Source organism: Strix uralensis, chromosome 3 (assembly GCF_047716275.1).
Source record: "Strix uralensis isolate ZFMK-TIS-50842 chromosome 3, bStrUra1, whole genome shotgun sequence".
Taxonomy (NCBI): domain Eukaryota; kingdom Metazoa; phylum Chordata; class Aves; order Strigiformes; family Strigidae; genus Strix; species Strix uralensis.
The window spans coordinates 111,629,000-111,643,647 of NC_133974.1; the positions used below are offsets into that span (position 1 = coordinate 111,629,000).

Below are 14,648 nucleotides of genomic sequence, written 5' to 3' on the forward strand. Positions count from 1 at the left end.
GGATAGTCAGGGATAAGGAAGGGATGAACAGTCCCACTCACACTTACACACTGTGCCCTAAACACCTGTAACCCTCTCACAGCTGTACAGAGGGAAGATCTTTGCACCTTTTCTTCCCAGGGGCCCTTCTCAAGCACCTGTAAGTAACCCAGACATGTTCCATCCCAACACAATCCACCCAGAGTAAGGGTGCTTTTTAAAAATATTATGTTGAAAAATCACTTTTACATACTGGAGTACTTCTTTTGACCTCATTTTTTAACGTCTGGTATGGATTTCTATAAAGCAATTGTATCACTTGATTTTTGAAACATGTACTTACATTAAGAAGCTTAAAATCCAAATTTAGTAAGTCAATGTCTCAATATGTTTTACTAGATAGGCACCTAGTGTTTATTCTAACATTTAATGTAGGAAAAATACCTGGGTACAAAGTCTAGACTCATGGACTGAGTCAGAAAACCAGAGCTTCGGGCATCCCAGAGATGCCTTATGTGCTAGGCAGAATGAATCTGTGCTCCTAGAATATGGAGAAAGCTATGACCAATTATGCTGTACTCTGCAACATTTTACCAGGAAAAAAACTGGTCTGAGTTATGCTTTGCTTTCAGTCTCGAACAAAGTGCCGAGAACTATTTGTGATTTGCATTTGGGGAAGGAAGGAAGGAACTCAACTGAAAAACAAAGTCTACTGCCAGTTAGACCAATGAATCAAGAGTAAATTTCACCTAGTTGCTCCTTAAAGAAATATGAACAATAATTGCCTACAAAAAAGTACCTTTTGGAGTGCAAAATAATGACTGAATAAACGGTGTAGACTGACAGCAAACAATCAGAAACTAAACTGAAGAATTTTCTTACATAGCTCTGAAAATTGTGGTGACTAATGAAAAATAGACTCAGCGTTTCATTATTCAACCACAAACAATGCAATAAAAAAAATGAATGCCCAGAGTGCTATCAAGAGACTGTTTTATGGACTGTAAGCCACTCGCTTTGTGGGCTATTCAGGAAAATGCTTTAAGATTAGGCTTAACATGTCATTTTGACTCTCTCCCATTTCTTAAAGACCCCACTAACGTGTTTCTCGCTCAGAGGGTTTGATTGCGTCCCTGTGTAATTAGGGAAGATGCAGAACTGCAGCCGGGAAAGTACAGCAAAGCCCCTAACAGAGGAGCTGCTCAGCTCTGCTAAGGCCCTGCTTAAGGAGGGTGGATGGAGCAGTTTTCTCCAAGCCTGACTGTGCCTAACCCTTGTGTTCATAGAAGGATGCTCCCTCCCTCTGTCCAGCTCACACAAACCCCAGGAAAACGTGCAGCCCTGTCCCTGGGTGACTGTATTTCCTTGCCTACATATGAAGGATTTAGTAGTTTTATTAAAACCAGTGAGAGCAGAGTGAGGACTTGAAAAGACCCAGCGTGTTTTCTGTCAGTTGGAATCCTCTACAGATAAAAGTCTGAGTAACCTGTGGGGGATTTACCCTTGACAGACATGGCACCTACTTGCTGTTTGTTAGGCAGTGAGTAAGAAAGCTTTCCGATGCGTCGCTAGGATAGGAGTGTGTTTAGCTGGAGTAATAAAGTTGCTTTGACACATGTAACTGCCAAAGTTGTTGAGGAAGGCAAGCTGTTTTGACTCTAGATGTCTGGTAGCTCTTGGCGCAGTTGAGTAAAGACAGCATTCTCCTTGTCAATTAAGTGTGACGTGAAGGCAAGTGAAATTGCTCTGAACCAGGACAATATGGTATGTGAGCTGAGAGTGGAATCAAAGGTACTCCAGCTAGGCAGGTATATAAATGAGCTGCCTGGGAGGGAACAAAGGGACCGTGAAAGAAGGGCTCTGGAACTGCTCCCCCAGGTGACATTTTTGATGCCTACCATTTGGTTTCTCCCATGCTGTGACTGTGATGCTGTGACAGCTTTGTGTATGTTTCATTAAGAGTACTGCTTCTGGCTTTTAGCGGGACAGCTAGGTAATTCACTGGGGTTTTTTTTGCTTTTGCGGGGCAATCACAGCCACCAATAATAACTGAATACAACTGTGCAGCAGAAGAAGCCTTGCCCATGGAGAAGCAGCTGAGCTCACCGTGGGCTTTGCCCCTCTACAAGCTGCAGCATCTTGAAGAGGCGAGTGAGAAGCGCTGAGGTGGGGGGAGCAGTTCCTCTTCATCTGCAGGAGCTGTACGCGTAGCTGGTAAAAGCTATGCCAGGATGGGGTGCTACAGCCTTGGGATGTCGGTACTCCAGGAGACACGACTCCTGCCGGGGCTGTGCAGCTCGGCTCCCCCCGCACAGCCGCTCTGCCATGGCCTTCGCGGTGCCCAAAGGCACAACGTAGCTTCGCTTCGAGCCACCTCCTGCTGCATCTCCTCACTCAGAGCACGACCTTGCTCTACAGCAGGCTCGCTGAGCTCACGCAAAGTACTTCACGTAATCCAGGAGTAAGTACTAGCAGGCAGTATGCCAAGAGAAGGTACTACTCAGGGGACAGAATCCAGCCTTTGTTGTGGCTCGGGGAGAAACAATCTTCAGCCTCCATCTCACATGTGGGAGATGCAGACATTATTGGCTATAAAGAGAGAGTGGTGCCCTGGGTTGCACTACAGGAATATGAGAAACACAATTCTTGGTTCAGCCTTGGTTTACACCTGTCAAAATTGCCAAAAAACTCTACCGAGTATCTCCTTCCCTCCGCCCGGGAGCAAATACAGTGGAGATGCAAACAAACGTTTGCAAATGAAGTGGAAACATTTTATATTTTAATAACCACAGAGACGAGAAGCCAGGGTTGGTGGAGAAGTGAATTAATCTGCATTTACACATCACCTGGTAATTTCTCTGTTTGCTACAGCAGGTATCAGGAAAGAGTGGGTTTGTTAATACACTGACTTTTTTTGTCCGTCCATTCAGGTCAGTCATAACGATCTCTTAAAAACATATGCTCCTGTGACGAAGAAGGCCTAACGCTTAATTAAAATGGTGTTTTAATGACTGGACTATTGAATGTACTTGAAAAGTTAACTGAATTATTCAACGCACAAAGTAACAGTACTCGACAACATTGCTGTAGTCACCATCACGACTCTATTATACAGATTAGTCACTATTGATAAAACATTTTCCAAACCTAATGAATGTAAGCGCAATAATGAGCTGTGCATTTCTTCCCCTCTAATAAAGGGAAAACATGACATTTGTGCTCAGAAGCCCCAAGACAACTGGCTTGTTACAAAACTTAAAAAACTGGCAGAGAGAGAAAATCGGTAAGATCTTGCGTCCGCAGGGACGGGATTTCTCAAACAATACTCTGAGAGCAGCAGATAGGCACAGCTTTACTTCACGTAAATCTCCCACACGACAGTTCTCAATGGTGCGCTCAGAGTAAAAAATTTTTAGAGTAAAAAATGGTAGGTTTAGAGTAAAAAAAATTCCTCCCCCCAAAACTCCCCGTTTGCTTATGAAGTGCTGCTCTTCCTAAACACCTATCGTATGCGTATGAATAACTGCAGTCAGCTGTAGTGCGAATGTATGTTACGGCACAGCCAGAAGACATACGGCTTCGTGCACCTGATGTCTTTATTCACACACGCATCTTAACTTTTCCACCAGTTAAAACCAGTATCAAGTTCAGCGGTCAGGCACCGCGAAAGCCTGGCTATCGCTCAGCATCGTCAGTAGCGCGCTGCCTATCGGCCCCTGCGCCGTCTCTGCCGGTAACGAGCCCTTCGGCCCTCGGGCGCACCCCGCCGCGGGCAGGGGAGCGGGCAGGGGGGCGGGCAGGGCTGCTCGGAGGGCGATCAGCCCCGCTGGCTCCTTCGGGCCGCATGAAGCCCAACAGTGCAGCCGGCACCGAAAGTTTGCTGGGGAGGAACGGGGCTCCCGCCGCCGCCGGCCCGGGCCACCGGCCGCCGCGACGGTCATCGGGCCCGCGGCCCCCGCAGCGCTGCCGGGCGAAGCCCAGCGCCGGTCCCCGGCTGCCTGCGCCGGGCCGGGCGCGGCCGCAGGGCGAGCGGTGGGGCCGCCACCCGCCGGGGCGGGAGGGGAGGGGGACAGCGGGCCCGACGCGCACCCCCCGCAGGCTGCAAGGCGCCCGGTTGCCACAGCAACGCGGCGGCGCCTCTCCCCAAAGTTTGGTCGCTATAACGACCGGCCCGGGGCCGCGGCATCCCCCGGGCGGGCGGCCCGGCGGCGGGGCCGTCGGGGCGGCGCTCACCTATGGTGGAGACGACGGTGCCCACGAAGTAGAAGGCGCCGGGGAAGTCCCAGCGCGGCCGCAGGGCGTCGACGCGGATGCCCGCGGCCATGGCCGCCTCGTAGCTCCGCAGGAAGGCGCGCAGCTCCGGCAGGCTGATGTTGAAGATGCGGCTGAAGTTGTGGAGGGTCCGGTTCCAGCGGAGCTGCGCCGCCGCCTCCGACGGGCTCTCGAGGGCCGAGAAGACGGTGGCGCCGGCGCTCAGGTACGCCGCGATGAGGGCGGCCAGCAGCAGGAACCGCCCGTTGTCCTCGTTGAGGGGCGCCAGGCGCCGCCGGCGGCAGGAGCCCGCCGCTCCCCGCGGGGGCATCATCCGGTGCGCGGCGCGGCGGGCGCGGCGGGCGGCGGGCGGCCCCCGGCGCGGGGCGCGGGCATGGGGCGGCGCGGCGCGGAGCCCGGCGCGGCGGCGGCTTCGCTGCAGGGGCCGCGGCTCTGAGTCATCCCCCGGCGGGGCTGCCCGCCCGGCTGGCGGCGGCGCCCCGGGGCCGCCGGCCTCGCCCGCCCGCCCTCAGCCCGACGCCCCGCGGCCCCGGGGGCTGCTGCGGCGCGGCCCCGCCGGCTCGCTCTGGCCATGCGGGGCGGCGGCGGCGGCGGCGGCGGCGGCGGCCCCGCCGCGGGGGAGACCGCCGCGGGGAGGCGGAGGCGGAGGCTCCGCGCGGCGCCCGGTCGACGGCGGGCGGAGGGCGGGAGCGTGCGGCGCGGCCCCCGGGGAGCCGCATCCCCGGCGGGAAGGCTCCCCCGGCCCCGCTGCCGCCGCCGCCCGCCCGCCCGGGCCGGGGCGCCGCCGCCGCTGCCGCGCCCCCGGGGTACCGCCGCGCCCGGCCCGGGGGAGGGACGGGGCGGGGCGGGGCGGCCCTGCCTTGCCCTGCCCGGCCCTGCCCGCCGTTCCCGGGGTCTCGGCTCCCCGGTCTCCGCTCCGCACCGCGGCACCGGCCGGCGGCCGGCCCCCGCCGGGGAGCGGGGACACGGCAGAGGCGGCTGCCCCTCGTCATGTGTGCGGGGCCCGTGCCCTTGCGGAGGTTTGCCAGCTTTAAAACCACCTCTCTATGCCCGGTGCCGGGAGAGCTGGCTTTGAGGGAGCTGGTGGTGGTCGGTGGAGCACTAATTAATTAATTTCAGACACTTCTAGGTGCACGCATCGTTGTTTCTGCTCTGACTCCAGCTTCTGGGCTGCCCAAAGTTAGATCCAAGAAAATGATACATTTTGGGTTCGATGCCAAATGCCCATTCAATCTTAGCTAGCGTCTGAAAGGTGATTTCCCCCCCCCCCCCCCCCAAAGCCAGTGGATTCTTTCTTTGCTGTTTGGCTTGGAACAGACACTAAAGCCTTTCTTATCCGTCGGGCTGCAGTAAGAACTGCAGTCTTACAGACTTGTAGTAAATAATGTCATTCGTGGTTTTTTTTTTAAAAAAAGAGAATTCACACTGATAAAGTATTGCAAAGAGGATGGAAGCGAGGCCAGTCCTGCAGACGTGTACAGGGGACAACAGTACGTGTAGGAAAGGTCTGGGCTTGCAAGAGCAAATAGTTCTCACAGTTTGCAACCGCCAATGTCAGTCTCACCTGGATGGGAGTTTGTTCCCTTGTTTATGGTTGGTTTTTGTGGTTTGCTTTTTTTTTTTTTTTTTAACCTAGATTTTATATTTTTTATACAGGAAAATCTTTGCTGCCTCTAGGTAGCTACATGCTGCCTTTTAGCGAATGGATATTTACCATTCCTAGGACTTCTCCATAGCTGTTCTTCACACATTTATTTCTTATTTTGGATCTGAGAGATTTTGCTCTGCCCTGAGATTTCATGTTACTGACAGTTATCTTCTGGCCACATCCATAATAAGGGAGAATTTCCTCCCTTCCTAACAGACTGTTCATATTCTCCAGGTGAAGAAAATGGCTTGGCTTTGCACCTATGCTTCCTAAGAAAAGACCACAGATAAAATGCAACAACTTCGTTCACGAAGTTTTGATAGCCACGTTTAAACTTTGCTTTTTGCCATTACTGCTTTTGTGCTAAAGCATTTTATTCAGTAGAGGTGGAAGGAAAGTGTCCAGAAGTATCAAAGATTTCCGATCTCCCATTGTGCTCAAGGCGACCAGTACCACGTGCAACCCTTAAGAAAGAAAGTGGCTCCTATTTCAAAGTGTCAGTAGTGTCCCATTGTAAATACTAAAACCAAATAAAAATAAAATAATTAAACCGATAAATCACAAACCCAATAGGTGTGGGAAGTAAGACCAGGTCTCAGGACAGAAAAAAAAAGGGAAAGTATATCAGACCTAATCAAAAGCCCATCAAAACAAGTGGGAAGTCTCCCATGGATAGCCAAGGGCTTAATGTAATGGGTCAGACATGGACCATTTAGTCCCAGTGGCTATAGTTAGAAATAATTTCCACTCCGGTAATCCAAGAATGATTACATGCAAGCCACTGTGTCAGATGCTGTAAATCTAAGCCAATTTACTTGAATACACAGGACTTATGTTGCTGCAGCTGGATATTGGGGTTTCGATTCCTGGTATCTTTGTGTTTGCAGGGGAAATGAGACTGTTCCTTTTTTTTTTTTTTTTTTTTTTTTCTTTTTCTTTTTCTGTTGAAAACATTAAAAAATGAGGGTCCAATATTCAGGAGTGCTCAGCAATTTCCCCTACTGTGAAAGGCCAATGATGTTTTTAGTGGGAAGACAGTTACAAAAGTTTGTGTAATTCATATTCTCACCATGCCATGTATTGTCCCCTCTTGGATGGATGATGGTTGGGCCATAGATGGAGACTGAAAAAATGGCTATTTCCTTGGGTGACAGGACTGAATCTTTTCCAAGCAGTAGAAGCTGACTGACTCTGGAGTCAGTGGTGACCTTTCTGGAGATGTCCTGCCTATGAAAGGATGACGCAAGTGGGATGCTGATTAGCTTGAAGAATCACATAATAGATATGAAAGCATACCAGTAACTTTCCACAAAGAAAAAAAGCTAAGCTGAAGCAGCAAGGAATGTGGTTTAGCTGCTTCAGCATGGACAAGACAATATTTCAAGCATCACCGAATCATGGTTTCTAAGAATTAGAGCTGTTGACAGATTTTCAAAATGTTTTGACAACTCATTTCACTAAGTTTTTTTTTACTTACAGTCTTGAAAATTTGTCACCGTTTTGCAAAAATGCTCCATTTTTTTGGTTATAAAGCTAGAGGGGAAAAAAAAGAAATGTCCATCTATTTTTTTTTCATTAAAGTCTTGCTGAAAATGTATGGTCCTTTCCAAAGTAACTAACTCTTGCCAAAACTCCATTAGCTAGATACAAATCCTCCACAGCTCCAGGACTTTGGCTTAAAGGAAGGTCATGGTTTTGGTTAGTCTGATGCAGATACCAGAGTTTGTTTGGGGAAACGTCCTGAAGCTGCTGCTGCGTCTCTGCTTGGGAAAAACTTCTAAAGGCAGTCGTTTGGTTAAATGAATGATGTTTTTATAAATTTTGTGAAAATATCACCGTCTTTAAAGCCATTTGCCTAAGATTTTTTTTAAAAGCTGATGGTCAATGGTAGATCAGATTTTATGCTAAAATTGGGCCCCTGCACTGTGGGTGCATTGTATGCATGGCACCAGCCATTTTGTTTGCCAGGAAGCCAGTGTTTGTGAAAGCAATTATTTTAATAATCAAACAGTGATGTTTACATTATTAGCTTGGTTGTTTAGAGTGAAGCTCGTGCAAAGAAATGAGATGCATTCATTAAATGTTTAATTAAACTATTGTCTGAAAATAGGTCGTAACACTAAACATCACATCTCATTATTAAAGAATAAAGTTTAATTTGATATTTTAAAACTTAAACAGCCCCATTCCTGTTATTCCTTTCAAGGGAACAGTTCTTTTTTTTTCTTTTGTGAGTAAAATTCTTAAATTCTCAACCACGGTTTGGCTGTGTCACTTACAAGCACCTTAGCAAGACCACTTCTTTTGACTTCAGGGATAAGCAAGACCTCCACAGCTGGATTCTTGGTTTCAGTACAAGCTTCACTCGTACATGTCCCCATTTCTCAGCAGTGAATATCTGCTGAGAAAAAATATCAAGTATGTAATTTAGGAGCTTTTTTCCACAATACTGGCATGGAAATGTCTCAAGTAATTACCTGGAAGTGTCTCACACAATTTGAACCTAAACATGCCATACAGCCCCTGACCTGAAATGTACAGCTGGTTTGGAGTAGCTGGACATATTTTCTACCTTGACAGTCACTGAAGACAAATGGATTTGTAAGCATTACTGCAGCTGGGATTAACGTGCAAATGTTTTTATGCTGCTCTTTATACAGCCCAATATGGTTTAGTCTTTGATCTGTAACGCATGCCAAGGAAATTACTTTTCAAGGAGTGGCCTTATGCTTAGTCTGGATGCTCAACAAACTGCACAGGCAATGAGATGGTCCTCTTCCTCACTTGTACCTCCTACTGGATTTAAGGGGACAGTCTGTGATGTGGTATTACTTTGTAATTAAAAGAAACGATGAGGTAATTGGTAGTCTATGCAATCAGAGCATTGGTAGCATTGTAAGCAAGGGCTTCAGTCAGAATGCGTAACCTAAGTGAACATGCCAGTTTTCTAAGTCTGGATACGCTGGGATGGAGGGTGAGTTCTTCCTGGTACCCAAGTTAACGCGATGACAGATTGAGACAGTTGAAAAGTAGACTAACTACAAAGTATTAGGGGAAAAGTTTGTGTTTCAATGGAGCCTTGGATGTTACTAATGTCTCCTCACCCTCTCAGAGTACTTTTGTGGGTTTTGAAGCAAAAGACCAGCCTAGCGACCAAAATGACCATTTACACTCTCCTGTCTTTATCGGCGTGACCTCTTGGAGAGGGGAGAGAGAAACTAGGCAGGCTTGTAGCTGGTCTTGAAGCCACGAGTTGCCTGCAGCAGCCAGCTGGGTTGAAAACCAAGTCATTTCATGGATTGGCTAAGAGGTGATCTCTCTTGAGTCTTGGGCTGAAACTGTTATCAGGTAGCTGGGCTGTGTAAGCCCTAGTTACTCTGTCAGTAGCACTCTGGCTTTCATGAGAGCAGAGCAGAAGCAGCTGGGATAAAGTTGGGAATCCTTTGGGAACCCGTTCTTGTACTCCCAAACTCAAAATCAAGTCAGGGTGAGAATCAGCCATGTGCAAGTTTTGACTTGGTAGGTCTAACTGCTAAGGGATGCTAAACTGTATTGAAAGAGGAGTGCTGTTAACTAAAAAGGTGGTTTTACTAGAAGAATATTTCAATGGGTTTAAGAGAAACAGAAAAAAATTGCTGTTTAAATCAAGAGATTCCTACATTCTTCCTGCTAATTTATGAACAGTTATGCAATGGCCTTTTTTTTTTTTAATTTTTCCTGAGGCCCGGTGATAATCTAACTACGCTTTCTCACTTTCACTGTTCTCACTGAGAGAGAGAGAGAATAATCTAATTAGCTATTCAGCCCTGACAATTACATTCCATTTAAATGTGATGAATAGCCAATTTCAGAAGGCCTGATCCTGTATAGTGCTCTGAGCATCCTGAGCACATTAATGTGTTCTCACTTGCTGGTAACATCAATGGAAGCTGAAGGCACCCAGCATCCTGTGCAGTTTGTTCTGTATTCCGATGACTTATTTTCATCTCCGTCTTTGGTGGTATGAAATTTCACATTTTATGGGCAAACCTTCCACTCTGGTGAGTTATGTTCTTCCTGCATTAGTTCTGCTAATTTGTTTTCTATTATTGCTTTGCGCAGGGAAATCTCAGTCAGTGTCTCAGTAGGGAAAGAATTTTTAATACATTTTAATAATGGAAAGATAGTTTTCTACAACTCAGAGAGAAGCAGCTCTGTGATATTTCTGAGACCCTACAAAGGATAATTTCTGAATACACGACCCACTGTAGAGTCCACATAGACTATTAGGCAATAAACCAGTCAGCTTCTTGGGTTTTTTTGGATCTTACCTTGTTCAGCACCACTAGGGCCAGGCCTTTCAGAAGAGATCAGCATCCTTCAGCTCTCCAAGTGAATGGCTGAATTTTTGAAAGGCCTGAATGGCCAATTAGGAAGCAAAAGCATTCCGCAGCCTGCCATTTCTCTTGACAATAATTTGGAGGAAAGAGGAAAAGTTCTTTGTAAATTCTTCTATTAAGGTGAGAGAGGTGGCACCTGTGTTCAAAGAGGATTTGAGGTTCACAGTGCTGCAGAGGGGAGGGGTGGACAGACAGATGCACAGATGGATGGATGCAGGAACCTGCAGAATGGGATTGGTGCAGCTCCTGCATCCTCCAAATCCATGCTTGCCTGTGTACCAAAGAGCTGCAGGGAGCTTGCCAGGAAGGGAAGTAATTTTAGAGTGTGATTTGGAAAATTATTCAGTTTAAAAATTGCTATTTTTGAAGGGATACTTTCAGCTGGGATCCAGTCCCCAGCATGTTCCCAGAAGCACTCGCCTTGCTGCAGCAGAGTGTGGTGGAGAGGGGAGGAGACATGTCTGCCTGGGACCCCTGAACCTCGCGCTGCTGCCGCCGAGAAAACAATTCATGGGAAAGGGTCCTTCTCTTGTTTCGTGTCCCATCCTGTGTTTGGCAGGTGAGTGCTTCAATCTAGCTGTCTTGGTGGACACAGCAAAGGTAACTCTGCCCACCCTCCCTAGGGGTTCACTGTGCTCAAGGGAAGGAGCAGGCACGTATGTCTGGAAATGGGGCTGCTGGGCAGACAAAGTTTCGAGACAGGAAAGCCTACTTTATCCTGTTGACATAAAAGCCACGGACAGCTCTAGGAATTTATCAAGAAAAGTTATGAAATGGCAAACAAACACCGTTTTCATGCCATCTGAAGATGTACTGTATGTATTTTACAGACCCTGCGGCTGCATCTCTTACAAATCTCTCCAGCCAGTGGCATTGAAATGAAACCTGCTAAGCCGACACTCACTCCATCAGACTGAGGCTTTACAGGAGTGCAGGACAGGCAGCATTTGGTCACAGCACTGAAGGAAATGTTGGCAACCCCTTTGGCCTGCCAGATTTGCTTTCTAGTGTGAGAAGCTGCAGATAGCAATCCTGTGCCGATTACACCTGTCGGTTATCAACAAACAGGTTAAAATGTCCCTTCCACTCTGGATTTGTCCGTCTTGTTTTGTTCAGGTAGGTGCTTGGTGATAGTTCTGTGAGGCCATTTACCTGCTAAGCTTTTCATAAACAGGTTCCACTTGTGACTAAGCAACTTCATACAGTTTGGTTTCTTCTTGAGGACATGTGGAGTTGAAGTGTATGGCTGAAGACTATGCTCTGGTTCCCATGCAGGTATCAGTACTGCTCGCTGGTGATGGTTTTGGAAACATTAGCACTTAGCACAATGGTGCCTGACCCAAAGCTCCTGGGAGTGACTGGCTAGTGGGTTTCCCAGGCAGTGGACCAAGCCTAGCAGAGATGTGTGTATGCGTGTGCATGGGTATGCATGCAGATACAAAAAAACAGTAATAATTTCCCCTTGAATGAAAGAAAAAGGCTGAGACTACGGTTGGTTGATCATCAGTGTACCCATTCAATGTAGGGCATTGTTGTGTTAAGTGACCAACTTTATACAAAGTCTCATTTTCGTCCCCACCTCTCGCTTTTGTCAAACCTTGCTAAGAAGTGGAAGCGTGGATCATTTTCCGAGTTGATGCCCTGCTCCTGTTCACCTTCTGACATGCAGCAGATGAGCAGCCCAGTGTCAGGCTGTTGGGGAAGGCTCTGAGATCTAGCAAGCAGGTCCCTGAGGCAGCAAATGGGGGACAGCCCCTCGCTGGCTCACTTTGCATCTATCAGAGAGAGTGTCAACTGTTCCACTGTGTTAGAGGGGAAGAAATGATGGTGAAAGGAGGCGTATCGTTGTGCTGCTTAGTTAGTATTTAATTTTTTTGTCTGTGAAGAGACATTATAGTATATTCTCTGTCTGGGGGGATGAGGAACATGTAGGTAAGGAAACATACCTAGGAAGCAGAAGGTGAAGAAAGAATGTGATGGTGAGGAGGGCTCCCTTTTGCAGCTGTCCACTCTTGCTTTGAACATGGTAAGCAAATAGGGGAATGTATCAGGCTTTAAGAAAAAAAAATTCCAGTTTGCTATGTAGAGGGTTTCAAAGGACCTTTCTTTCCAGATTCAGATTTTCTGTTATTTATAGCCACATAAAAGATGTTTTATGTGCAATACATTCTTTGTACATGTAGTGAAAGAAAGACAACTGCTGTGCCACTGAGCATGCAAAAATGTGTCAGGGAAAACAGACAAAACGGCATTCATTTTCATCTCTGGTCTTCCTTTGCCTGGACATGAACTTCAGCCTCCCCAGTATTCCTATTTTTAGACTTGCTCACTGCCCATATTCACCTGGGCACTAGGGGGAAATTGAATGAAGCTGTTTGACAGCATTTTGCAGTCATTTTACAAATGAGCAGTCAAAGCGGTGGAAAGGGAAAGCGATTAAACTTCTTACAGTGGATTTAATCCATTGTAGGTGTACTGTGACCAGTGCTGTCACTTTGGTTTTAGAGCACTGGGGTATGATTTAGCCTTTAACAAGCACTTATCTGGTGAAAATGCATCGGTGGCAACATAAAAAATAAAAATGCACAATGGAGAACATACAATATTGAAACCTAGCTGTATGGTGTGCTTCAGGTAAGAAAGACCTTAGGTAAGGAATGAGGTGAATGTGAAGGAATAGTGGGACAAAAGACGCCTAAAAGTGGGCACTTCAGAAGTGGAGGAAATAATGGTAACTCTGAGGGCGCATTGTGCCTGAGAGATCACCTCTCTAGCTCTGCATCTGTGAGAAGCACGGGAGGCAGGGAGGGAGAATAGAAAGGAGCACAGACTTTCTTTAAAAGATTTCTGAAAGCTCCATCAGTCTTACAGTCTTCTCGAAAGATTTCCGCCCAGCTGCACAGTCTCTGTGCTAGCCCTTTGGGCTGGTTAACTTCCAGTTAAATGAAATAGTCAGCATGGTCTAGTGCAGAGGTTGGAAAGTTTTCAAGCATCGCTTGCCGAACTCTATATTTTCTTTTTCTAAATCAGAGGTTCCGTGGGCTAATAGACAACATTCTGGAGATACGAGGTTTGTCCCTTGTGAAAGCAAGCTGCCGCTGAGCAGGTGAGTGCCATGCTTCCCCAGCAGACAGGGGCTGCTGGCTTCTCTTGTATCCTCAGCTGCATCTCAAGACACAACTGTTCCCATTTTGCAGTGCCTCAGTGTCAGGCTCAGCCCATGTGCCATCCACTGCCAGCCTGCTGTCAGCTACCGACTCCTGGTCTAACAGCCACGTCGTCTGGTTCAGGTTGAGAAAACACAAGTTTTCTCACCAGTTCTGTGCTGATATATTACATCACCTTGATCCACTAATTTCTCTTCCATTTGCCTTACTTACCCTTCTGATCTTGGTTCTGTTTTTGTCCTTGGGCTGAGAAATATTCCAGAATAAAGTTCCTTTTATTTTAATGTGTTATCAGAGCTCCACTGGAGATGCAGTGAAATCACAGCTGGGATTATGGCAAGCTTCCCACCATCCACGAAGGAAATAGACCATCCTGCTGGTGTGAGAACCATTGTACTGGGGAGACTTTGTCATGCTGATAATGATATAAGGGTAAAAAACTCTGCTATGAAAAAGATGTGTGTTCTAGCAAGCAGGCATCATGTCTGTCCAAATGCCAGTGTGGCTTATTATTTTCTAATGAAAAGAAATATATTTGTGCTCTCTGAAGTAGGCTGTGTTGATTTAATTTGTGTTTTATGATCAAGATTCTAAATTTCATATCTTTTATGTTTTATAAGTAGTGAGCAGGGATTTAGCTGCATGAGAGCCATTAATATCAATACAGCTAACTCCCCATGCACTTCTTTAAAGACTATTTTATACATAACAACATGGAATTTCACCTCTCTCTATTTCTCTCAGTCTCTGCAGGATAAAACAGTGATAGCTAATCTGAAGGCAAGCACACTTTTTATTATTGCTCTCAAAGCAATAAGCATTTTTCGTACTCTGAATTTTTCCTGCTGACAAACAACAGGCAGTGTATAACGTAGAAATCAAATAGCTGCTTTTTTGTGGGCTGGGTTGGGGAAAGTAACAGAACAATCTCAGGCAAGAAATCACAGATTATTATTTATTTTATGTGATTTCAGTGTGCTGCCTTTAGAGTTTTTTGCTTTAGAGAATTGGTATGCACTCACAGTTAGGGAGATACTTCTCTGGTGTGAAATATTATTAGAAAAGAACGTTCACTTTTTTAGATTAAATTTTCTGGGCTTGCTTCCTTCTTCACATATGAATAAAAATGATCCAACTACTGTTGACAATGAGAATAGGGAAAAACCCCATGTTTTCCAATAAAAAAATGTGAATTTTATTCTT

At 46.8% G+C, this 14,648-nt stretch overlaps 1 protein-coding gene across 2 annotated transcripts in view; it reads right to left on the reverse strand.

Moving 5' to 3' along the window:
- The window catches only part of KCNK12 (potassium two pore domain channel subfamily K member 12), a 30,200-nt gene extending 25,636 nt beyond the window's left edge, over positions 1-4,564 (reverse strand). For both annotated transcript variants that reach the window (XM_074863936.1, XM_074863937.1), the window contains exon 1: positions 4,213-4,564. In XM_074863936.1, the coding sequence (XP_074720037.1) occupies positions 4,213-4,564 (352 nt within the window). The remainder of the gene's footprint in view (positions 1-4,212) is intronic.
- Positions 4,565-14,648: the final 10,084 nt, after the last annotated feature.